Source organism: Chrysemys picta, chromosome 8, assembly GCF_011386835.1.
Source record: "Chrysemys picta bellii isolate R12L10 chromosome 8, ASM1138683v2, whole genome shotgun sequence".
NCBI classification, from domain to species: Eukaryota; Metazoa; Chordata; order Testudines; family Emydidae; genus Chrysemys; species Chrysemys picta.
In genome coordinates, this window is record NC_088798.1 from 21,870,444 (window position 1) to 21,897,804 (window position 27,361).

The following is a 27,361-nucleotide window of genomic DNA, read 5'->3' on the forward strand; positions in this document are numbered from 1 at the left end:
TCAAGTAGTGAGTATTAGTGAAAGGAATAAATAGGTTTATGTTTATTTTCTTTTGTAACTTGTCTTGTGCAATTAGGGAATAATCAAATTGGGTATTCTTTTGTGTACTAAGTTTTTGCCCAGGAGAACATCCTCTGTGTTTTGAATCTGTTGTCTGTGAGAGTAGCTGGTATGCTAATCTCTCCCAGAGGGTTTTCTTTTACCTTTCTTCTCTTTAATTAAAAGCCTTTTTTTTAATAACCTGATTGATTTTTCCTTGTTTTTAGATCCAAGGGGGTTGGATCTGGATCCACCAGGAGTTGGTGGGAGAAAGGAGGGGGGATGGTTAATTTATCCTTGTTTTAAGATCCAAGGGGTTTGGATCTGTGTTCACCAGGGAATTGGTGAAGAAGTCTCTCAAGGCTACCCAGGGAAGGGAATTAGTACTTGGGAGTGGTGGCAGCAGACCAGGTCTCAGCTATTAATTGAGCTTAGGGGTTCACATGCAGGTCCCCATATCTGTACTCTAAAGTCCAGAGTGGGCCAGCCTAGGGTAGGAAGTAGACATTAGTCCAGTTTTGCAGTCAGAACCCAAGTTAGCATGTTGCGGTGGGATACCTGCTGACCTAGTGGTGGAGTCCTCCACTACTGTCAGGGCCCTGGGCTGGGACCCGGTGGAGGAGAGTGGACCCAGGTCCCCCTACCCCTGTGGCTGCCCCACCCTTGTGGTGGCCATCTACCCACCTTATGCCAAGAGGCCTACATTTGTTTGCTATCTGCCTGAATCAGGACATCAGGCAAAAGACTGCATATAGCCCCGCCCTGCCTAAGGATCCAAGCTCCCTAGACTGTTTGTTGCTCTGCCTGAGGGTCAGAGCTACCAAGGCTGCTTTGCTGCTCTGCCCTGCCTAAGGGTCAGAGCTACCTAGACTCTTTTGCTGCTCTGGTCTACCCCACCAAAGGGGCCTCAGGCCCTGGGACTTGATTCACTAATTCCCTGATAATTGCTGGTGCCCCAGTGACGTAGTGAGGCAAAGTGGCCTCCCACTGAGCCAGAGGGGGAGGGACAACCACTAACTCATCTCCAGAGGATCTGCATTAACCCTCCCCCCCAGCCCCCTCTCCCCCTGGGATTCCCCAGGAAACCCATTTAATAAGCCAGGAACACACAAATACACATCATCATTTGTGTGGGTGAAAATATGGGCTATAAATATTCTACAGCTCATGCTATCTGGTCCATCTGAATATAAGGGCTTTTTGAAATTTTCATGTTTCAAATATAAAGTACAATATAGTCCTCAAAGATGCTGCATTGGGGTTGCAATATCTGTCACACTCACCACTTCTACTTCAAGTGCAAGGAACATGTCTTTGACCTTGCCTTCTCTAACATAAATACATAGTTGTTTTCAGTGTTGTTGTAGCTGTGTTGGTCCAATAAACAAACAGAAGTTGATCTAATAAATGAATTCACCTACCTTGTCTTTCTTAGAAATACACAGTGACATGTATATTAAAAAAAATGAACAACTAAAACCCTGTCAAAGCCAGACATTCCACTGCACATACTTCTCCCCTGGGGACAGGAGGAGATAACTAAACATGTGACAGATGTGACATGGGACTTATGCACTACTGGAAGGTGTTCAGATACCATAGTGTAAGAACCTATATAGAGTAGAATAGAGTCCCTATAAAATATTAATGGCATAAATATTTAAAGTACAAAATGAACCACTGTATATTAGGCTTCTCTTTTCTATTCATTTCTAGTATGCCCATAACACTAGCATGTAGGTTTTATGTACATAAATTTGTCAAGTATAATTGTCTGCATAAAGGCCTAAGCTCTCCGCTTCCCCATTGTAATATTGACTTTCACAAAGGGGTCATGAAAGTGGTTGTCTTCCAGGAAGCCATCACTTGACCATGCAGGTCCAGCACCTTGCAGCAGATTTGAAACTGAAGATTGAGACATTTACATGCTCAGATGTGCTTCCTTCAGACTGGCCTATTTAGGAACATGTGAAACCTCCCAGCTCATGGTTAATCCTGGCCTACTCATTGTTGATCCTTCCTGGCATGATTTGCTACTGAAACTTTCCTGGATTGTGGATAGGCCATTCCAATTTAGTTGCAAGGAACAGATGTTTCACCTGAAAGTTGAGTACAGTGCTAATGCCACAGTCAAACAATTGCCCACAAGATGAAAAAATGATGGCATAAGGGAGACATGTCATTGCCACTGCTTATCAAATTAAATCACTGAACTGTTTTACATTATTTTTCCTAAGCAAAGAAACTAGTTTATGCTATAGAATAATACAGTAAAAAATATATATATCCATGTCCATCTAGGATCTTTACAGTTGCCAATAGGGTGCACATCATAGCAACTTCACAGCTTTAGTGAGAATGGAACTCGGATCCTCCTGCTCCAAAGGAATATCTCAGTTAGCACTACAGGGGCTATGGTGTAGTCAAAGAATTCTGATTCCATCCAGAAAAAGGCAGTTCGCATCCCACTAGCCAGGTGATTACACGGAGTGTCATGGGGAAATTTCATAGATGGCAAATGCATATCATTCAAAGTAACAGCTGTGCTGTCGGCAGAGTTATTCTTGACTAGCAGTAAGGCTTTAAAAAGAAGCAAGGGAAGTGCCTTGTGATCACTTGGAGTACTAGACAGATGACTGGCAGCTCCAGGCTGGCAGCAGTCACTGGCCTCGGGAATTCAGACTGATGAACCAGGAAACAAATAATCCCAAGATTTAAGATACCTAGGACAAAGCAATTCAAGTGGGACCTTAACAACGATCCAACAGAGAGGCTTTTCAGATGAGACCATTTCCATAGTACTTGAAATATCTTTAATTCGACTTTGAATGATAAAGCTAGGAAAAGCTGCATCTATGTCTAGATATTTTACACAGTTGAGATTAGAATTAGCCCTGTACTGTTAATGACAGCAGCTATAGAGTAGTGTGGAAGTTATCAGCTTGTTATAGACTAGGAAATGCTGTTGAATATATTGTTTGGGATTGTGATTATATTAACTGAAGTTTAGGTACACTAACACCTATTGTATTGGTCTGTACATGCACATGCTCTATCGACTTTTGGGTCTATATAATTCACTAGGTATGAGTGCTACAATTGCAAAGTATAGTTTAAAGATAAAGCCACTTTTGAGTTAAAGGAAAAGAGTTTGAGCATCTTAAAACATTAATTCACACATTATACAAGTCCTTGGAAATCTGATCCTATTTGATTTAAAATAAAAAAAATTAATTTTCATTTTTAAAAAAGTCCATCGCACATAGTTCTTACTTTTTAAACTGGATGTTTACTGTTTCTGTATCGTGCGGAAATATTCATTAAACTTTTGAAAAAAAAAATTACCCTATAATAGCTAAATACATACGGAACAAGGTATTTTAACATTTTAACTTTTAACATAGTTAGTGCTAATTTTAAAACTTCTTGTTAATTTTTCAGGGTAGTTATTTTTAGCTGAAACTAAAAGCAAACAAGCTGACTTTTTCCCCATGAAATGTCAAGATTTTTGTAGTAATCTGCTCCAGTGAGATTTTTGCAGGAAACATTCTCTCTTTCCGCATTCAGTTACTAGCAATGCCTTTTGTCCTGTAATTGAATTGAATCAACTCCTAGACTCATTCGTCCTAGACAGTTCCATCATTTGAGCGCTCTGAAGATGTATTACACTAATATATCGTCAGAACGACCAGTGTTATGATGATACATTAGTGTAATACATCTTCAGAGCTTTAGCACTGTCCAGAAACAATAGGGCTAGTATTGGATTCAGTTCAATCATGGTGTGTGTGCCCACACACACAAGAGGAGAAGGGGGCATGAAGAGAGATTGGAGTTTGCTAATAAGGGGAGGGAAGTCACAGCATGAAAATGGAAAAAAAAACTACCTCCAAAACATCAGACTGCCAATATTATTGAACTGCAAATACTTAGTGTATTACAGGCAATAGAGAGTGAACTGGCTGTGAATATTCTGTTTTGCAGGTGTTTATTATTCTGCTTTTACCTCGAGCTATACTGTAGATGATTCAGGTAGTGGTGCCTGTTGTTAAGGTTGTTCAACACTTTCCATTGTAAGACCCTGTTTTCTGTTGCTTATAACTTTGACAGACTTTAAGCCTTTGAGCTTAAATTTCCCATGCTGTTTGTCTGTCAATGGCTGATTTATTTTATTTTTATATTTTATTTTATTTTATTTTATTTTATTCTTTAAACATCAGCAAAAATGGTTAATCTGTTTCTCAGAATAAGTTATTTTGCTAATGTTAACATTTTTTACAACCTTTTCTTTCTCTTTAGTGCCTCCTTGCTTTGGCACAGAGACTTGAAATTTGGCAAGGGGATCCTGTTAGACAGGAGCTGCTGTGTTGCCAGGCTTTTGGGACTGGGAGGAGGGATGCTGTCTTTCCTGTTCTTTTTCTGTTCTTTCCTGTTCTCTCAATGCTTACTCCTGCAGGCAGTGAGGAGAGAGAGAGGTAGTAGCCTGAGCTGAGTTCAGAAGGGTGAGGAGCACGGCCGAAGGGGATGGGGAAAAGAGAGACTGGGAGAAGGTGCTGTTGAAACTGTGAGAAAGAGCTGGAGAACAGGACAAAGAGTCAGAGGGAGGTGGGGTGACTGAGATGAGGAACCTGAGATGAGGAGGGGCAGAAGGGAAACTGGGACTGAGACAACACAAGCTGGAGGGGCCAGAGGCAGAAGGGTGGGTAACCACTAGAGGAAACTCAAATAGCTGTGAAGCCCATTGGCAAAATGTGTACCTCATCTCCTTCTAGTGGATGGGTCACATAGAGGATGACAACCTACTACTACTAGTTAGCTCAAGTGGCAGATGTCTGTTCTATTCATCTAAACAGGGGTGGCTCCAGGCACCAGCACAGCAAGCGTGTGCCTGGGGCGGCAAGCCACAGGGGGCGGCCTGCCAGTCGCTGTGAGGGCGGCAGTCAGGCTGCCTTCGGCGGCACGCCTGCGAGAGGTCCGCTGGTCCTGCAGCTTTGGTGGCAATTCTGTGGCAGGTATGCCGAAGGCGCGAGACTGGTGGACCTCCTGCAGGCGTGCCGCCGAAGGCTGCCTCACTGCCGTGCTTGGGGCAGCAAAATACATAGAGCCGCCCCTGCATCTAAATGTTTTAATTCTACTGATGAACTATGAGGGTGTGAATATGGTTCCAACAGGGTCTACTCTGTTTTTTCAATTTGCTTTTTAAAAACCTAGTAAGTACATCTAAAAAGTACGTTCAAAGAACATTCAGTTTGCGAAGTCAAGCACTCAAATGTTAGGAAATGCCAGAGTTAAGGGCGCTTGTATAAACTTTAATAGAGTCGTTAATCACATGATCACAGACTATGTTTTCCATAGGACCCCTGCTCATTCAGCACATCGTGCATTTTTCAGTAACAGCAAAGGATCTAGACAGATTTGCAACTGCCAGCTTCATCCATCTCTTTTTGTTTCACCACCAGTCACAATCCTCTTGTTTTACCCTCTCCGTTCCCCTCACCCCAAAAGAGTGAGAAAAGAGAAGCATATCTGAAAGCCTTGTGCATGTGTAAAACAAATAGCTGCCAAAGCAACTTGTTGAAAGAAAAGGAGGAACTGCAGGTCATCTCCTTCCCTTGCTCACTTGGGGCACGTGAGCATTGGCCTGCTAAACCCAGGGTTGTGAGTTCAATCCTTGAGGGGGCCACTTAGGGATCTAGGGCAAAATCAGTGCTTGGTCCTGCTAGTCAAGGCAGGGGGCTGGACTCGATGACCTTTCAAGGTCCCTTCCAGTTCTAGGAGATAGGATATCTCCATTAATTAATTAATAAAAAAATCAATGGAGTAGATCAGCCCCTTGCAAAATTACCGCCTCGTGGTATTTAGATGGGGGTTCACTTTCCGTGTACAACTCCTCTTGGTAACATTTGCAGTGCTTGCTTTCCAAAGATGGCAATATAACAAGTATGGTGTGTATGCAAGTGTTTAAAACTAGCATTATGTTTCAGACAGACCTTAATTCTTTAAGATTCTGGTTTCATTCTTAAACTATGGATGTTAAACTTTGCTCTTAAATGTCAGAACAAAATAAATACCTACAATTTAATCAAATGACATTTCAACAATACGAGAATTTCAGATTACAAACTACAGTTTCACATTCCTTTTGGCGTTACACTGTGAGTGTAGATTTTGTGGATTTACATAATGGGTTTGTATAATGAATATTTATATAATGAATTCATTTACATAATGACTAAGTTAAACATTCACCATAAAGATTACAGGCCAATAATTTATGTACTAAGTTAAAAATCATCTTTAAATATATTTTATTTTCATTCACATTAAAGTTTTATTTTATCTCTTGTTCAAAAAATTGTATCAGATCTCATCCAAGTAGAGGCTGCATTGATGCAAACCATGATAACTTTTCTGAATTAGGCTACATTGAATCATTTGTATACAGAGATTTCAGTATCTTATCTTTTAGTAGCAGCTTTGACAAACAATTCCAGAATCTTTTAATATTCTAGTATTCTTGTTCTGATGCATGTATGTAAGCCTCACTATTGTCAGTGGGAGTTCTAGGAGAGAACTCATGAAAAATATGAAGGGCAAATGAACCTTAGCTCTAGATAAACTCAATTTGCAGAAATTAGGATGCAAACACTATAGAGAAAACTAGTGTTTGCAAGTATCCTTTTTTTCCTAATAAATCGAGGCATCCCTTGCACATTTTAATTGATTTTTAGTGCTGTTTGTAACTGTTTCTATTCCAAAATATGTGCTCCAATACAGTACAGCTACATTGTTACCTTAAAAGAAAATTACTTCAACAATTTACACGACAGACTACCAGACAGAATATAATCTGTTGGGTTTCCAGGGCTGCTTGTTTCTATATTGTCATGGAGTTATTTCACAGAGTTTCTGGGCCTTCCTCCTTTCCCACAGACCAGTCCTAAATCCTCTATCCTTATCCCAGAGAAAACAGAGCCATGACAATAGTAAATCAACTACAATACATTCAAACTCTATTTCAGTTCTCTGCCAAGAGAGATTTATCAGTGTTTGCTCCTTGTAAGAAGTGGGGTTAAATGCAGCTGGAAGCCAAAGTAAATTAGCCATATTATGATTGAGCTTGTTTCTTTATTATCCTAGACAATAGTCACATAAATGCAAGTTAATTAAGCTCAGTTACTTACTCTACGGTAAGTGTGGTTTTTTTTGAGATACTCTGTCCACACAGATTCCACTCTTGGTATGCATATGCCCCAGGTGCCTGAGATTAGATTCTTTTGAATAGCAGTGTCCCAGCCATCCTCTTGCTTCCCATGGCTAAGGTTATAAAGGGCAGGGTGCAACCTGCAGTCAGTTCCTTTGTTAATTAGAATCCCATAAGAATAGGACTCTGGCTAACGAGGACAGAGGGTGGGTTGTGGAATCTTTGGAAAGCACATCTCAAAGAACCATACTTACTGTTGGGTAAGTAACTTTTCTTTCTCTGAGTGATCGTCCACACAGATTCCACTGCTGATGTCCAACAATCACATGCCGATTCACTGGACATGGGCAAGAGGAGTCCTATTTGAATAGAGATTGCAGGACCATCTTACTGAAACTAGCATCTGAGCTGGATGCTGAAACCAGGAAACAGTGAGTGGTAAATGTGTGTCTAGAACTCCATGTTGCTGCCTTAACCATTTCTGATGTGAGGATGCTACCCAGACAGGCTGCAGAAGCTGCTGCAGTCTTAGTGGAATGAGCCCTAATTTGTCCAGGATCATCCTTTTTAGCTATAGCATAACAAGACAATCTGAGACCCACTTGGACAGCCTCTGAGATGATTGCCCCTCCAAGGGCTGTCCCTTAACCCTCTCAGCAAAAGCCACAAAGAGTTTAGGTGTGCACCTGGCCAGCTTGGTCCTCTCTAAATAAAAATACCAGGCTCTCATTATTTCAGTGTGTGGAGTTTCATTTCACTTGTGGCAGAATCAGTTTAGGGAGAAAAAACAGGAGTGAACAGACTGATTGATGTGAAAGTCATCGGTTACCTTGGGCAGAAACCTCAGATGAATCTAAGGGTGACTCTGTCCTTACAAAAAAACATGTAAGGGGGGCCCATCATGAGGGCCTGAATCTTCCCTATTTTCCTAGTTTTGGCTACCAGCAAGGTGGTTACCAGCAAGGTGGTTTTCATAGACGGGTGATAAGCAGAGCACATAGTCATAGGCTTAAATAGGAAACCCATCAGTCCAGTCAAAACCAGGTTAAGATTGCAAGAAGGAAGGAGTACCCTGACCGGTGGGAAAACATGGGTGAGCCCTTTTAGAAACATTACCAGAGGTGGATAAGCGAAGATCATGTGGCCTTGAATGGGAGGGTGACTAGCAGAGATCACTTCCAAGTGCACCCTTATAGAACTGAGGGACAATCCCAATTGTTTCAGGGAAAGTAGTTATTCCAAAATTGCAGAAATTGAAGTTGTCAATGGTGAAATTTTTTGCTGAACTACCCAGACAGAAAAATCTCTTCCATTTGGTCTTGTATACCAGTCTGATTAAAGGTTTCCTGCTGTTAGCAAATGAATCAGACTCTCCACGATTCTTTGTATTCCCATAATTCTTTGTATATAAAACCCCATGATTCTTTGAACAAAGTGTGTTGTAGCTATAATTCTAGTTTTTGTGCTTCCAGGGACTTTGTACTTAGGTTAAATATAGTGTGTGACTAAATGGTGGAATGTATATAATATTTTTACCCTGACCCTGTTGACCCATGGAGAATTGTCCAGATGTCCAGAAAAAGACTACTTGTGATTTATAAGGGATACATGTTATTAAAAATGTCTTCATTGATTGATTGATAAAAATGACTCATTGAGAGATGTTTCAGCTTATTGGGAATTACCTGTTGCCACAGATGTTTTCTACAATAAGAATAGAAAGAGGTTTAATGTTTTTTGAAGGGAGTTGTACATTTGCTGGGGGGATTTTCCCCATATCAGCCAATCGTCAAATTAGGGATAAACCTGTATTCCTTGTATCCTCAGTTACTCAGCAATGACTGCCAGAACTTTGGTGAAGTCTTATGGGGCCAAAGTGTAGGACTCTGTACTGACAGTGAGATTTGCCAGCTAAGAATCTCAGGTACTTCACGTGAACTGGGTATACTGAAAGATGGCAGTATGTGTTCTGAAGCTGAGAGCCACGAACTAACCACAAGATCCAAGGAAGGGATTATGGAGACTAGGGTAACCATCCGGAATTTGAAACAATGGATGAAGGCCTTGAGATATCTACGGTTGAGGATGGGTGTCCACCCCATTTTCTTCTTTGGGACTAGGAAAAAAATCCTTTGCTCCTGACCTCTGGGGATACTTATTTCACTGCTCCCAGCTGTATAAGGGAATCTACCAGATGCTTCAACAGTGTCTCATGACAAAGATCCTTGAAAAGGGATGGAGAAGGTGGGATGGGTTGCCACAGCTTGAAACTAGGGTGGGGTACCCTATGCTGACTATTTTGAGGACCCACCAGTCTGAGGTTATCCCAGTCCATGTCTCCTGGAGGAAGAAAGTAGTTGCCAGTGGATGGGTTGAAAGGAAGAGGATCCAAAAGGTGGTCCAGTCAGGCTCCAAACATGCACCTCAAAATGATTCTTGCTAGAAGCCCCAGAATGTGGGGCAGCAAAGACAACAGAAAGGGCTGCCACCAATGAAATTACTGTCTCCTGCTTGGGGACTTGGAGGACCACTGTTGCTGATAATAGGGATGTTGTCATCTCTGTCTGTAGAAAGACTCTTGTCTCTGGTGTTTTCTCTTTGGGACTTAGGCCATGAGAGATCTTCATTTCTTATGCTGATGCTTCTATTTCAGAAGCCTCACTAAAAAGTCTGTCCCAAGGAGGAAGTTGTATTTTGAGAGTAGCACTTGATAGTTCATTACCCTCATCTGGAGGCTCACTGAAGAATATATTTTCCTCCCAAAGATTCTTTGGATCTTTCTCCTAAAGAATGCGGACCTTGTTGCTTTGATTTTTCCTGAGCTGATGAATAATCAGGGTATCGGGTATTGATACAAAATACTCAAAACTCTTAGTGGATACTTGGCATCTTCTGTCAGCTCTTTTAGAAATTGCTAGAATTTAGCTAGAAATATGCCAGATCACTTTGGCAGGTTCAAGCAGTCCATAACTGATGGCCATAGCTAGACACTAAAAGTAGAAGGTTGCAGAATATCCCGAGCTGCTCTTGTATGGGCTCTAGTGGGATATCCAGTATCTCCACCATTCTTTTTAGCAAGTCCTGAAAGACTTTTGTGTTATCCATAGAAGCCATGGAGGAGGAATAATGACTACAACTGGGGAGGAAGATGAGATGGTTACAGATAGCTGATGCTGTGGATCAGAAGAGCAATCATCACCATTATATTCCTCCTAACTCTCCATCAGTAGAGGATGGGACAGGAGAGGAGCTTAAGAAAATGGGACCTCTGTATTCATTGTGTGGGGTGCAGTTGAAAATGCAGGTTTCATAGCACATGGATTGATTACCCAGGGAAATCAGTATGACCATGGTTAATTAGGGTAGTGAGAACAGGGACACATGGGTGGGCAGCAGGTAGGGGGTTCCCTATGGGTCCTGCATGGTCTGGTATCCTTCAAGGATTCCTCTCAGAAATCTCTGGAAGACTCACATTGAGCTACCCACGACAGTGAAAGGGAATATTCTTGTGAGGAAGGTCTGCTTTGTTCCTCCTCTTCTGGGGAGATAAAGAAATATACCTCTTCTAGCAGAGTGGCAGTTCTATCCAGTGTGCTCTGTGTAGCATCAGTGCTAGGAATGGTTTAGAGATAACCTCCTGCTGCCTTTTAGTGAGAGATGAGTCCAGAACTGGTCAGAATGAAAGGTCTCAGGTTGCTGTGAAGTGCATTGGTGCCACTGAAGAGAGCTCTCAAACCAGTTTGGGTAAGAATTTGGTCAGTACCAAGGCAGTGGTGGGAGTTGAAGCAGTGGTTCTTGGTACGGAGAAACTGTGCTGGAGCTTCAGGTGCAGAGACAGACAGTGCTTGAGGCTTTGATATAGTAGTCTGCACCTATTATTGCTACTGGAGGCAGCACAGTCCTTGTTGTGTATAGAGACCATTGTGCCAGTTTGGGTTTTGGTGCAGACACATCAGAGCAGGACTCCTTGTGGCCCCTGTTTGAAGTCATCACTGAGATGCCTGATGAGTGGGGCTCATGAGAGGTTTTCTGGGAACCTGGGGTGGTATCTTGGCTCACCAAGACACTTGATGTTTGAGATGGACCCAGTAGCTGGAGCTTCTTGGAGGGTCTGCCAGGGTTTGATATTGCTTGCATGGACTTTTCTAGGAGAAAAAGTTTCAGTTTTGCCTCCATCACTTTCTGGGTCCTTTCAGAGAAGGACTTGCAAATCTAACCATTCTCTGGAGTACATCCCTCTCCCAGGCACAATAGGCATTGAGCATAGCCATCATTCACAGGTATTGCCTCATCACAAGAGGGGCAAACTTAAACCACAGGGAATTGGTGCTAGCCATTTTGAATTATTGTACAGGGCAGATCCTTCTACAAGGCGGTGCATGTGTGTGTGGTGGGGGCGGGGGGGGGGGGGGGAGGAAAACCTATCAGTAATCTAAGTCTAAGAGGTTTTGTTTTGTTTTTAATATATGCAAATGGACAAAGACAACTGTAGAACAGCATCAGCATCAGCCATCTTATGCAGAGCAGGGTTCTGTCTCAGCCATCTGCTGCATGGAACTGAATGGAGGTTACAGCTGCTCCACCCCTTATATTCCTGACTACAGGAAGAGTAAGTGGCCAGGGCACAGGTGTCGCCCTAATGGACACTACTATTCAAAAAACATACCATCTTGCATAGATAGGGCACATGCACTTCAACAATGGAAAATCATTTGAAGAAGTATTCTAGTTTTCATTTAGTCCCAAGGGAGCTTAAGGGACATATGGTGACAGGAATATGTGGAATTCTGGCAGAACTGTTAAAATGCACTGGACCACCTATTCTTCTGTGGCTGCAGACACTGTTCAATGTAATCTGGAGAACCTGTCCAAATGACAAAAAGGCATTACTGGCAGCAAAAAGACTGCTTTTACTATCACAGCATTACTCTTCTAGCCATCCTAGGGAAAGTTTTTCTTCCATCTAGTTGGCCTGAACCACTGATATCTTAAGAAGAAAGAGAAGATCAGTTCAAGCTGGCTTCACTCCTGGTCGTTCCATGATGAAGCAAATCTTCACAGTGCACCAGCTTATCAAGAAGGTATGAGAATTCAAGCACCCCATTCACATTGCATTTGTGGGTATCAAGGCCACGTTTGACTTTATTGACAGGGAATCACTTTGAGTGATCTTGAAACTCACATGCCTCCCTGACAAACTCTGTAGAACGTTCTCTCTTTAATATGATGACTCCTCAAACTGCATTCTTGTAAATGGGAAAAGAACTACCTTCTTACTAATTAGGTCAGGCATGCCACCCCAGAACTCTTTAATGGCATCAGAGAATACGTACTTGATAAGACTAAGTAAAGGGTTGTTGTAGCTGTGTTGGTCCCAGGATATTAGAGAGACAAAGTGAGTGAGGTAATGTCTTTTACTGGACCAACTTCTGTCTCTTTCACCAACAGAAGTTGGTCCAATAAAAGATATTACCTCACCCATCTTGTCTCTCTAAGACCAAGTAAATGCATTTTAGGTATATACCTTGATGTTAAAAACCGTACTGACTTCAATTTTGCCAACGATGTAGTGCTAGTTGTTGAATCAATGGATGAGCTGGTTATGACACTTAAAGCCTAGGAAAGCTCAGTGGCAAAAGTCAGCCCAAAACTTAGTTGATGTAAAACCAAAATTCTTCCAGGTGGCAATTGCAAACACACTGAGGACTCTAGCATCTTCGTGGGTGACCATACAGTCATGACTATTGATGATTTCACCTATCTCGGCTCTGTTGTCAATAACATGAGTAGCGGCAAGTAAGAACCTGAAACCTGCACTGCATATGTTATCAGTACCTACTTTCACAAATCGAACACACTGGTACATAGCAATATGACGCTTCGGTGCTAAAGAGCTTTAATGTTTCAGTGATAAGTATTCTGACCTATGGGACAGGCACCACACTGTCAAGATTGAAAAGAAGTTGGACACCATTCAAATGAAGCATCTCAAAATGACTGAAAAGATCAACTGGCACTCAACGCTCTCTAAGGTTCTAAGGTCATCTGCTCCAAACGTGTTCCAACTTCCCTGAGAGAGTCATCTTTGACTTTGACCCAATAAAAGCAGAATGGAAAAGACCCCCTGGAAGATCTAAAACATGATGGCTGGAGAAGCGTTAACAGACACCTGTGCCTTACAGGCATCCAATCCCGTAACACACTAAATTTGGCTCAGAACAGAACATCATGGAGGCACATAATGAATTTGGTGTCCTTTATGCTGTCCAAGCAACAGCATGACAACTAACCTTACCTAACAAGGGAGCAATACCTTGTGGATAATATGCAATGAACAAGAATGGTCTGGATGCTTCCCCTTCAAGAAACCATTAACACTACTTGGCTAAAAGACTTATAGATTGCGTGGCCAAAAGGGACTATAATGATTTCTAGGTTGACCTTCTGTGTCACACAAGCCATAAAATTTCATCAAGTCCATAACTTCTAGATGAGCTAGAACATATCTTTTAGATAGACAAGGAAGAGTCTTTCACAAGCAACCCAACATATTCCCTCCCCCCATGGACTGAGTGCACTGGTTCTGCTGCCCTCTCAGTCTCTGGCTCCACACAAGCTTGTGACCCAAATTTTGATTGCAAACAGAAATGCGCTATAACTGGAGGGAGGTAGCTCTAACAATATTATTTACTGATACATATTTAGTATTATAATACTGTATAGACTATATAGTTACATATTTATTATTTTTTTTTCAGAGCTTTTGTCTGTATTTGACTATTGGTAGTTTAGAAAATACACTTTATCCAGTTAAATGAGTTTCAGAGAGCATGCAAGTTACATTGCAATAAGCCGTAATTAGTCAACTTCTTTATTGCCATTTGAGGCTTGGTTAACCTTGCCTATTCTAAGGAATTCTTTTTTCTGAACATCATTCGCTCCTGATTCCTCTTAAGCAGGCAAGGTTAACCAAAACTCAAATGGCAATAAAGAAGTTGACCTAGAATGTAAAATTAAAATCTCTGTGACAAGTTTTAATTAAAACACAACCAAAGCACTGCTCCTCTGTTGAAAAGATAAACAGCTGAGCCAATGGGGTTGCACAGGGATTGCATCTAAAATAAAAAATATCAATTAGAAGCACTTATAAGACATTAGCAAGATGGCACTAGGGTTCAGCTAATGTAATTCATTTTTTCGGGGAACCCTAAGGAGTGCCTCCTATAAGCAACTTCATATATAAAGCTACTGTTCTAAAGTCTCCCCAAGGTTTCTGATACTATTTTGATTGACATTTAGTTATAAACCATCTTTATGATGCAACTGATTTTTTCTAGTTTATCAGTGGTCACTTGAAACAGATTTCATTGTCATTGTTTTAAAGGCCAATAGTAACTTTTTCAAATCTTGTTTTGTAAAGCAAACTATTGCTCAGACTCACTTTTAGGCACACGCTGCTATGTTCCACCACATACAGTAATTAATTGCCATTACTCTGGTCAATATAGGAACACATTCAGTCATCCATTCTAAATGAAAAGTATCCAAACATCTGACTAAGCAACCAGAAAGTAATGCCAAGTAATGTGATCTCTCCAGCAACCTTTCAAACTAAATAATTAATGTGGAAGTAAATAAAGGGGAATATAATATTTTAGTTACAGAACAATCATCAAATCAGTCTTATACTCCAGTAATGGGAGACAGTAATTCAGTGACAACATACTCCCAAACAACTCAATGGATTTCAGAAAAGTTCTTTGAAATAAGTGAGAGAGTAGAACAGACCCTTTATGTTTAAAATAAATAAAAATATCCACATAAAAACATTCCAGATCCAGCACCAATGCTGTTTACCACTTCCATTTAGCAGTGGACGGCAATTCTGCTAGACATAAAACACAGAGGACTGTCAGAGCCAAAGCTCTGAAACTCCTTCAGGAGTCAGCAACAGAGAGAGACAGGCACTGAAACAGCTGAGGAGTGGAACTCCCTTATACAGCCCAGGCACTGAAAGCTTGAAGGAGCTACAGAGTACTTGAGCACTTCTCTATGAACACAACTTGCAATAAGGTGCTCTTGCCAACAGTGGGAATAGACAGAGGCCCCTGAAGAATATTTTTTTCTATCATACTAAAAACAGTTTAACTCTGTTAGTCACATACAAAAATTACTTTAAAATATAAAAAGAATTCTATATGTGGAATCAGAATCACAATTATTTCTTTAGATAGCATGTCTGTTTGCAATTTTTCATGTATACATTAATTTAAAACCATTTTGATAAACTATTCTGTATAACAGCATAATCACAATGCTCAGTGGTAGTGAAATATTAAAAAATATTAAATCAGAATGCTGTAAATTTCATCTTTCCTTTTTAGGTATAGAGAACTGTGTCTGAAAGATTCCTTTGTTTTTTGAGATGTTTGATAGATTACTATGGTCAGCTGAAATGAGCATAACCTGCGAACCAGGAACTCTCATCCTGTCTCTGACAATGTCTCTCTTCTGTGTCCTTAGGCCCAGATTTTCAAAAGTGAAGTTGAATTTTTGGTATCTCAATTTGTGTGTCTAACCCTATGTCTAAGGGCCTGAGTTTAACAGGTGCTGAGCACCCACAACCCTCACTGACTTCAGCTAGAGTTTATGAGTGCTCACCTTCTCTGGTCCAATTGTCCTAAACCGGGCACACAAAACTAGTGGTGTCACTTCCTAATCTATAAAGGCATGAATGGCGATGGATTTCCTGAAAGAGAGAAACTCTGGGTTAAAAAAGGTTTTGTGCTTACCTGATGGAGAGATGTGTCTCCAAGAAATGGAAGGCTCTGGTTTCCCAGTGGCCAAGCAAGTAAGTGTAACATTGCTTCCTTCATTCACAACAATGTCAGTTGAAATACGAGATATCTTCGGAGAAACTGAAATGGAACAATGAGAAACTTTAAAAAAAAAGAATTTTGTATTAGATTGAAAAAGAGTGATTCATTTCCTCAGATGTCAGACATATGTCTTGAAGTCCAAACTGTTGGGATTTTTTTATATATATATAATTTTTTTGCTACATTGGTTTTCATGGTATTTTGCAAACAAATCCTTGTTCAGAATTGCTTACTTGTGACCACAACTATTCCATCATTTATACAAAGGTACAGCTCATGGCTCCGTATTAAACACTAGAACAACTGCAATCTGCTCCAGTTTATGAAAATTTGGAATAGCTCTCAGGTTCCTAGCAATCTGCCAGTGTAGCTCTTGTTTAGGCAAAATTCGGACATGCTCATGTTGGTCCATAATGGACATTAAATTAAAATGCTATTGTTCTCTGAAAAATGATTATGCAAAAATAGTACTTTCCTATTCATTCCATCTGCTGCCTGTGTGCATCTGGAGTTATATCTCCTCACATTAGTGAGTAAAGTAAGTTTTTATTGCTTTTTACGCCTGTTGGTCCTGCAATGCCAATATAGCCGAGAGAGTGAGCTGCATTTCTTTTTCCTTTCTGTATATCTTAAGCAGAATTGTTCAGTAAATTCAATTTATAGGACTAATCAGAATATAATAAGGCTTCAGCAGTGTAACTGAAAGCTTCAGTGAGGGCATAACTTGAAGACAATGGAGTTTTACAAGGGTAAATGGGAGGATAACATTTGGCCTGCAGAATCTTTATTACTGGTAATGATGCACAGCAAGACAAGAACCAAACTTGACTTTTGGAATCCAGGCTGAGCTTTCACTTGTGAAGTGTCTTTTTATGTATTAACTAAGTACCTTTAGTATGGAAGTCATTGAAAGATAACAACAGGGAACACCATAGTGCTATTTCTACAAACATTTTTCAGAGTATAGCCACATTCTCAATGTCAAACATGCAAAAAATGATATATTCTGGCACCTTGGTACCATTGCATCTTCTAGTAAATTTGATGAAACTTTAGCAATGGCTACATTTTTGTACCAAAAATGCAGTTTTCAAACAAAACTGTTCCATAATGCAAGCATATGCTTGTATTACAGGAAAAAATATAATTATGAGATTTCAGTTTTTTTTATAAAAATATTTATGAAGAAAAACAGATTTCCTCTCTCTTGGGGACAATATCTATTGTCTTTACTGGGCACCTCCTTTACTAACATTGTAATAGCAAAAACCTTCATAATGACAAAAAAATACTGAAAATGTTCAGAAGATCTTGAGTATTTAGTTTATTCCCTAAATCTTATTAAGGTACAGAAACACTCAAAATAGTTGGATCATATTAGTTAAAAATTCCTGATATCTTAACCATTACTTTTGAAGAAGAAGGGCTAAGGAAACCTTAAATTACATTAGAATCTCATTAATTATTACAACCTTTATGAAACAGTGAGTGAATAAACAATTGTTAAAGAGCAAGAATACACTGTCCAAAAATGCTTTAAGTTCCTTTTCTGATAACTGCAGTTTGCAGTATTTCACATGGTTGTATACAGTACTGTTAAATATACTATAGTGTTCTATATAAGTTACTAAATATGGAACCTCACTGCAACACTATTTAATATTTGCTAAGAAGGGAGACTCATTTTTTTAAATATGGATTATTGGGTTTGGCAACTAGTGAAGTCCAGGTCATTAACACTCTTCTATGTGTATTATGGGACGGATTGTGACTGGACCTCTGTGGGTGCATAATACTTGAGATGGATGCAAGGAGCCTTCTAAATTCAGTGTAGGTGTCAGCCACAACTATAGTCCCTTGCATTCCCTGCACTAGAGCAAGCAGCAGTGTCACCCCCACGCCTCCAAGAGGTTTCAGCAGAAGGGTGGGCCAATGGCTCTGACCCAGGGCCGGCTCTAGGTTTTTTGCCGCCCCAAGCAAAAAAAAAATTTGGCTGCCCACACTCCAGCCCTGGGCTTCCCGCCACACCCCTCTGCTGCCTCAGCCCTGGGCTCTCCCCCCTCATCTGCACCCCCTGCCATCCCATCCCTGGGCTCTCCCCCACACACACCCCATGCTGCCCCAGCTCTGGGCTCTCCCCTTCCCCCCCACCTGCACTCTCCTTCCACCCCAGCCCTGGGTCACTGGTAACTTGCTCCCAGGGCGGGTCATTCAGCAGGAATTTTGGATGTGTACAGAACACAGACAGGATTGGTTCCCAGGGCCGGCTCCAGGCACCAGGCAACCAAACACATACTTGGGGCAGCACCTGGTAAGGAGCGGCCAATCTTGGGGTGGCGGGGGGCAGCGCGGCGGCGCTCAGTGGGGAGGGGGGCGGGCTCCGGCGGCGCAGCGCTCGGGGGGGGGGGTTTCCGGCGGCACGGTGCTCAGCGGGGGGCGGGCTCCGGCGGCGCAGCGCTCGGGGGGGGGGTTCCGGCGGCACGGTGCTCAGCGGGGGGGCGGGCTCCGGCGGCACGGTGCTCGGGGGCAGGGGGGGGTTCCGGCGGCGCGGCGCTCGGGGGGGGGCTTCCGGCGGCACGGCGCTCGGGGGGGGGGGCGGGCTCCGGCGGCGCTCGGGGGGGGGGGTCCGGCGGCGCTCGGCGGGGCGGCACTTTTTTTTTGCTGCTTGGGGCAGCAAAAAAGTTAGAGCCGGCCCTGTTGGTTCCCATATGGTTACAGAACTGCAGTAAAGTGGAACAATTTTCAGCTTGTGTGACTGGAGGATATCTGGATAAGACTGTCCTCCATAAATGAGGAAAAGTCGAGGTGCCTTTATTATTCTTTTGTTCCACTCTTTGTTTCTATGGGGAATTTGCCAATGCAATATCACTGTCTTCCTTTTAAAGAAATAAAACTAAAAAAGAAAAAAGGGGCAATGGCTGTTGAAAATAGCAATTCCAGTCCTAAAAACCACTGGGAGGCATTTCTTGCTCAATTTTATCCTACTTTTTTTACAGCAAATTACAGTGGATCAGTATATTTGATTGGGGAGAAATGAAGTAACAGCTGCCCAAATTGAGCTTGAGCACTCCTGAATTTTGAGGTGTTCAAATCTGGAAGGCAGGTGCTAGATTCCCTTTCTGAATATTAGCTAAATCTGGAAAGGAAAAGTAAATTTCTGCTTCCATGGCTCAGAAGTGGAAATCCTCCTATGTGCCTGGTACTGTATCTAAAGCTGTCTAGATCCAGAGCCTCCCCTCCCTTACTTTTCATTTTAAATTCTAGTGGGATCCACATACCTCCCTTGCTTGGCTTCAGATAGAGAGGGCACTGTCCATTTAGTCCACACAATTCCGTCTTTGGGGGCTGCAAGGTGAGATCACACCAGTATCCCTAATCCAGTCTGGGGATGTCTTCTGAAGGGGTTATCTGGGAGAAAGCCTTCTACTCCTTGGGCACACTTGTTCCCCATTCACAGTGCCACCCCGCTCTAGCAGTGAGCTCTCCATTCACAGCAAGCTGCAGCATGAGGTTTCAGCTACCATACTCCCTTCCCCTCCCTTTCCTGTTGATAGCGGCCAAGGGAATGCTGGGAAATGTAGTTCTTTCCCTGCTCCAGGGCTGGCTCTATAGGCAGGGAGCTAACAAGGAACTACAGCTCCCAAGGCTCCCTGTTGGTTCTCAGCTCTCTGGCTGGATCCCTGCCGGTTGCCGCCCCTGCAAACAGGCTGCCCCAAGCAGGTGCTTGCTTTGCTGGTGCCTAGAGCCGCCCCTGCTCTGACCTGCACACTTGCAAGTAAGGGTTGCTGGCTCTCAAAGGTCCTGATGCAGCTTAACCCTTTGCACCAATCCCTCTTCCCAAATCACACACAAGTGTCTTAGTTAAAACTAAAATCTGACCCGATGCGCACAGTAATAAAATAGCTGTAAACATATGGGGTCAAACGCTGCCACCCTTCACATTTCCTTCCAAAAAGGATGGAAGTAGATTAGGGGAGCAGGTATTTAGGGTAAAACAATGGACCACACCTCTGGTTTTAAACATGGCCTTTAATTTTATTCCACTGCTCAGTACACAGAGAACCCATATACATTCTGTACTAGTGGGTTTCAAGAGAGCCAAACTGGAATGCCACAGTACCTCATAGTTCCCCTCTTGCTTGTGACTACATGCACCACAAATCCATGATCTGGCCCATAAATTCTTCTCGGCCATTTACCCAGTTCAACCAAGAACTGCTGATTCAAGAATAGTTTATGATTATCCCCTCAATGTATTTTAAAAATGACTTGGACAGTGCCACCCCACAAACTGCATACATCAGAGACAATGAAACCAAGTTGCCTTTGATGGGTAGCCGCTATGTTTCCTTGAAAGGAGAGGGCCAAGAAATAAAAAAATAAAATAAAAAAAAATAAAATCAGTTTTACATTTCTATGTTGTAAACAGTGGTAACCATAATAGCAGCAGCTGGGGCTGTGTTGTACAATTATATTTTGTAAACATTCTTTTATCACAGGCATTTACTCACTGAAAAGTTGCTTGAATGACTCAGCATCTGCTAGATACTGTGTACCATTCTTTGCAGATGTTGAATTCTGCATCAGCTAGAGACTATAAATATTGAGAATTCAGACAGAATGTGTGTCTGGCTGTCTAAGACCATAGTTTACCATGAAAATAAAATAATAAATAAATAAATAATAATAAAAGTAAATTACTACTGATATAAGGATTTACATTTCAAATTTAATCCTAAAAAAAAGCTGTATGGGGAAGGTAAGTAGAATTCCTAAAAAAGGTAATGTCCAAGTTCCCAGGCATCTGCCCTCTCTATAGAGTTTGGAGTAAGGCAGTTCCATGCTAAAACAATAAAAGCAACCGATTAGGGTAGGCAGTCGTGAGGGAACCTGTTTCGGGAGGAAAAGAGGGAAACAAAGGCTGGAGAGAAACAAAGGTCGGGGAAGTCATGTGACATTGCTAGCAGGGCCCGCTCTGGCTTTTTTGCTGCCCCAAGCAAAAAAGCCTCCCGCCGCCCCCCCTTAACCCCTCCCCCCGAGCGCGGCAGGGGAGGGCTCTGAGCCCGGCCGCGGGCCGCTCTCCCTGACCAGCTGGTGTGCTGGGGGGAGAGTGGCGAGCCCGCCGCGGCTCCGCTGGCAGCTGGAGCGCCGGGAGGAGGGCGGAGAGCCCGGCCGGGGCTCCGCTCTCCCCGGCGGCCGGAGCTCCGCTCTCCCCGGCAGCCGGAGCGCCGGGAGGAGGGCGGAGAGCCCGGCCAGGGCTCCGCTCTCCCTGGCGGCCGGAGCGCCGGCGGGAGGGCGGCGAGCCTGGCCAGGGCTCCGCTCTCCCCGGCGGCCAGTGCGCTGCGGGGAGGGCGGCGAGCCCAGTCGTGGCCCCGCTCTCCCCGGCAGCTGGAGCTGGAGCGCCGCGCCGCCCCCCTCCAGGTGCCGCCCCAAGCACAAGCTTGGTGGGCTGGTGCCTGGAGCTGGCCCTGATTGCTAGCAGCAGCTCGGAGGGAAAACAGAGCCTGATAATTCTTCATAGCTGTTGCTAGGCATAGTGTGAACTGAACATGAAAGCCTGAACTACCCCATAAAAGCTGAGAAAGGAAGTAATGCAATGAATGCTGGTGTATGGTACATCAAGGCAATAACATGTTCTTTTACCCAAGACCTGGGGTACAAATATCCTTGGTTTATAGAAGCATGTTCGTAAGCTAGTTGGACTACATCTACCCTACGAGCCTCAGTTATTACAAACGTAGGGTATGATTAACTATTAAATTTTGAATAGTAGCCATCGTTTGGTTTTGATGTTTTGAATTGCACCATTCAAAATTATTTTAACAATACGTACCAGGGTAAGTTTGGTCAAATAGATCTATAAAAATTACACAGGACAAGAATCAATAAAAATAACACAGTCCAGCTTCTTTGCCACAAGAGCCTGTGTAAGGCTGCAAAAATGCACACAAATCAATTTTGCAGCCTGGTACAGGCTTTCAGAATAGAGAGAGTGGATGGAGAATTTATTGAATCTGGCCTACAGATACCATATACAGAATAACATCTTTGAAAAAATACGCTTCAGCACTTTTCAAAACTGCACTGCATACGAAAAGCACCACTTCTCAGTCTATACAACTCCAGAAACAAGATGGAAGTTTAATAGACATTTCTAGTTAAGAGAGACAAGGTGGGTGAGGTAATATATTTTATTGGACCAACTTCTGCTGCTGAGAGAGACAAGCTTACACAGAGCTCTTCTTTGGGTCTGGGAAATGTCCTTAGACAATCTGTTCCAACCTGGTAGTTAGCTATGGCACTCAGCACATTTTCCAGACCCAAAGAAAGAGCTTTATGTAAGTTCAGAAGCTTGTCTATGTCACCAACAGAAGTTGGTCCAATAGAAGATATTACCTCACCCACCTTTTCTCTCTAATATCCTGGGACCAACACAGTTACAACAACACTGCATACATTTCTAGTTTATTAATTACTTACATCACTAGGATTATTTCAGTAGCTGATTTTCTCTGTGGAGATTTACAATTTAAGTGCAGCATAATAGTGGAAGACCCTCCCCCCCCAAAAATCAAAATCCAAGGCTCCAAATGTGCAACCCTTACTCTTGCTGCTTAACTCTGACAAGAATCGTGTTTAGCGATCATTGCTAGATCAAGAGAGTTGCAGACATGTACATGCATAAGGACTATGCCCATCTCACTGATGGCCCACTTTGTTTATACTCTTCCACAATGTAGAGGGCTTCAGAATGGGTCTCTCTGAGCCTAGGACCTATGTGTCCAACTTCCACCAAACATTCTGACAGCTAGCCCGAGTTATTTTGCCATGTGCATATGGACATAGTCAACCAAAAGCTGCCCCCATGTGTGCACAACATAGTACTAGTAAAATATAAATAAATAAAACTCCACAAACAGCACAGTGCGCCCTAAGTGAATACAAATGAGTTTGGGCAACTAAAATGGTCTTAGTGGTGGTGTTGGGGGGGATCCATGAAGTAATACAGGTTGTAACCACATTTGAAATACTTTAAATTGTTCTGCACATATCACTTTTGTTCATTAAACAAGTTACATGTCATCAAAATGTACTTACTGCTAAATGGTGTGATGGGCCTGGGGCTTATCGGTGGTACTGCCTAGTGGTTAGGTCCCTGTGTCACAACTCTCCCCTGTCCCTAGCATTCCCTGCCGTTGGTCACTCAGACATGGTGGCTGCCTCTCTTACAGTAGACAGTAACTCGGCCTCTCGCCAGGTCACCACTGAAGTCTACCCCTTTCCGGGGTAACAGTGCCAGCAAAGTACAGAAGTCCAATGTTCCCCCAAAAGGAGCTTTTTGCCCAACTCTGGGTTCCCAAAGACCTCACACCCTTACTTCAGCTCTTATAATATCTTATCTCAAGGTGTGGGGAGCTTATGCCACACTTGCAGCTGGCTGGTATGGGAGCTCAGCCCTTTCTCTTTACCAGGCTTCAACCCAGGGCCCTATGACTGCAATATTAAGCCCCTAGGAGAGCTCCAAAGCTGCCTCCCTCAGCCACTTCCTACCATTTACTTTCCAACTCCAGGGTTGTGGTCACAGTCTCACAAACAATCAAAGAAAAGATAAAGTAAACGGTTCGTTAACCCTTAAAGACAAGCTAGTCCCCCCTCCAAATCCTGGGGGAGCTACCACTTGCAGTCCCACTCCATGCAGCAAGGACTTCTGCTGAACCCTTACTCAGGAACTCTCAGGATAGGTCCATTCTTCTACGCTATCTGCTATCCCCTCCTTTCTGAGCTATCTAAATTCCTTCTCCAGCTGGAGTAGGCTCTGCAGGTGTGATGGGGCAGGGGCACTTGGGCCTAAAACTGCTCCTTAACCACTTCTATCCCAGTGTAGGGTTCACATTCCCCATCACAAATGGAAAGAGGAAGAAATTTTCCGTCCAGTTTTGTGGGAACAGAATTTTATGCCTTTATTTTTAAAATAAATATTGTAGGTAGCAGGTTTCAGAGTTGTAACCGTGTTAGTCTGTATCAGCAAAAAGAATGAGGAGTACTTGTGGCACCTTAGAGATTAACAAATTTATTTGGGCATAAGCTTTCATGGGCTAAACCCACTTCATCAGATGCATGCAGTGGAAAATACAGTAGGAAGATATATATATATATAGATATATATATATATATATACGGAGAACATGAAAAAATGGGGGTTGCTCTAACGAGACTAATCAATTAAGGTGGGCTATTATCAGCAGGAGAAAAAAAAACTTTTGTAGTGATAATCAGGATGGCCCATTTCAAACAGTTGACAAGAAGGTGTGAGTAACAGTAGGGGAAAAATTAGCATGGGGAAATAATTTTTAGTTTGTGTAATGACCCATCAACTCCCAGTCTTTATTCAAGCCTAATTTAATGGTGTCCAGTTTGCAAATTAATTCCAGTTCTGCAGTTTCTCATTGGAGTCTGTTTTTGAAGTTTTTTTGTTGAAGAAGTATTCTTCGACTGGTTTTTACTGTTATAATTCTTGACGTCTGATTTGTGTCCATTTATTCTTTTGCGTTGAGACTGTCTGGTTTGGCCAATGTATGATGGTGTCATAGGACCAACTATTTCTCCACACTAATTTTTCCCCTACTGTATTTTCCACTGCATGCATCTGATGATGTGGGTTTTAGCCCACAAAAGCTTATGCCCAAATAAATATGCTAGTCTCTAAAGTGCCACTCCTTGTTCTTATTGTAGGTAGGTTAGTTTTCAGTATTAAAAAACCCATATGTCACTGTGAATATCTGCAGATCCAAGTCTATTCATCTTCAAGTTCTCATTTCATCATCTTTCTGACAACCCAAGCAAAATTGCATTAATAGGAGCATTGCCAGCAGATCGAGGGAAGTGATTATGCCCCTCTATTCAGCACTGGTGAGGCCACACCTGGAGTACTGCATTCAGATTTGGGCCCCCCACTACACAAGGGATGTGGACAAATTGGAAAGAGTCCAGCGGAGGGCAACAAAAATGATCAGGGGGCTAGGGCACATGACTTACGAGGAGAGGCTGAGGGAACTGGGCTTATTTAGTCTGCAGAAGAGAAGAGTGAGGGGGGATTTGATAGCAGCCTTCAACTACCTGAAGGGGGTTTCAAAGGGATGGAGCTCGGCTGTTCTCAGTGGTGGCAGACATCAGAACAAGGAACTATGGTCTCAAGTTTCAGTGGGGGAGGTCTAGGTTGGATATTGGGAAACACTATTTCACTAGGAGGGTGGTGAAGCACTGGAATGGGTTACCGAGGGAGGTAGTGGAATCTCCATCCTTAGAGGTTTTTAAGGCCCGGTTTGACAAAGCCTTGGTTGATGTTGGTACTACTTTGAGCGAGGAGTTGGACTAGATGACCTCCTGAGGTCTCTTCCAACCCTAATCTTCTATGATTCTATGAATTGGGTACTGGCCACTGTTTGGAGAGGAGACTGCAAAGGCAAACCCCACAGTACTAAAAGAAATGTTAGCATAGGTGTCCAGTTTGGGAAACAGCTAGAGTAGAGATTTGCATAAGTGGCAAAATTTGGATCCTGACTTGGATTTCAAATATCCCTAAATTTAGTGATATTTGGATTTGAATTTTTTGTTCTGCGCATTATGATATGATATGAGCAATTTGCAAAATTTAGATCTGGATCTGGGGTTTGTACACCCCTCAAAATTCAGAATGTACGTGTTCAGGGATGGTTGAAGCCCTTAGGCACCGACTTTCCCTCTGCCCAATGGGTGCTTGACCGCCCCCGCCCCTGGCCCGCCTCTTCCTGGCCCTGCACCGCCCTTGCCCCACCCCTTCCCCAAAGTCCCGCTCCATTCCACCCCCTTCCCACAAGTCCCTGCCCCTGCCCTGCAGATTCTCCACCTCCTCCCCGAGCACGATGTGTCCTCGCTCCTTTCCCTCCCTCCCGGAAAGTCCTAAGTGCCGCCAAACAGCTGTTAGGCGGCGGGGGGGGGGGGCAGGAAGCATTGGGAGGGAGAGGGAGGAACGGGGATGTGGTGTGCTGGGGGGGAGGCAAAAAGGGGGGAGTTTGGTTGCCGGTGGGTGCAGAGCACCCACTAATTTTTCACCGTGGATGCTCCAGCCCCGGAGCACCCACGGAGTCGGCGCCTATGGTTGAAGCCTATCTAAACTTCCCCTGCAGTTTCAATTGGATATAGTACACCTCTACCTCGATATAATGCAACCCAATATAACACGAATTCGGATATAACGCGGTAAAGCAGTGCTCTAGGGGGGCGGGGCTGAGCACTCCGGTGGATCAAAGCAAGTTCAATATAATGCGGTTTCACCTATAACACGGTAAGATTTTTTGGCTCCCGAGGAAAAGGTGTATTATTCTTCAGTTCACATCCTAAACTACTGTGCTGAGTTGATATGCACTGTTAAGAAGCAACAAGCTTCCCACAACTAGTGGGCTGTGTTTTCATGGAGGGAGTTGTGGAATTGACTTAATGAAGAAAATTTAATGTAAAAGTCCTACACATAGGATTGACAACTTTCTACTCGCACAAAACCGAACACCCTTGCCCTTGACCCACCCCTCCTCCAAAGCCCGCCCTGCCCCACCCCTTCTGAGGCCTTGCCCACTTTGTCCCCCCTTCCCTCTGTCACTCACTCTCCCCACCCTCAGTCACTTGCTCATTTTCACTGGGCTGGCTCAGGGGGTTGGGGTGCAGGAGGGGGTGAGGGCTCTGGCTTGTGGTACAGGCTCTGGGGTGGGACAAGAAATGAAAACTTCAGGGTGCGGGAGGAGGCTCTGGCTGAGGCACGGGGTTGGGATGAGAGGGGGTGAGGGCTCTGGCTGGGGGTGCTGGCTCTGTGATGGGGCCCGGGATGAGGAGCTTGGGGTGCAGGAGGGGGCTCCAGGTTGGGCGGTGGAGCTGAAGGGTTCAGAGTATGGGAGGGGGCTCTGGTCTGAGGCAGGGGGTTGGGGGGGGGAAGGGGTATGGGCTCTGGGCTGGGGATGCGGATTCTGGGTGGGGCCAGAAATGAAGGGTTCAGGGTGCGGGAGGGGGTTCTGGGCTGGGGAAGGGGGTTGGTGGGTGACGGCTCCAGCTGGGGCTGTGGGGTAGGGCTGGGGATGAGAGTATCGGGGTGCAGGAGGAGGCTCTGGGTTGGGATTGCGGGATTCGGAGGGCAGGAGAGGGATCAGGGCTGGGGCAGGGGGTTGGGAGGGGGGCAGGGGTGCAGGTTCTGGGTGGTGCTTACCCCCCT

The 27,361-nt window shown here is 43.5% G+C and overlaps 1 protein-coding gene across 3 annotated transcripts in view; it reads right to left on the reverse strand.

Moving 5' to 3' along the window:
- The window catches only part of NEGR1 (neuronal growth regulator 1), a 652,228-nt gene that overhangs the window by 243,429 nt on the left and 381,438 nt on the right, over nt 1–27,361 (reverse strand). For all 3 annotated transcript variants that reach the window (XM_065554044.1, XM_005285509.5, XM_024109235.3), the window contains exon 3: nt 16,036–16,161. In XM_065554044.1, coding sequence (XP_065410116.1) covers nt 16,036–16,161 — 126 coding nt within the window. The remainder of the gene's footprint in view (nt 1–16,035; nt 16,162–27,361) is intronic.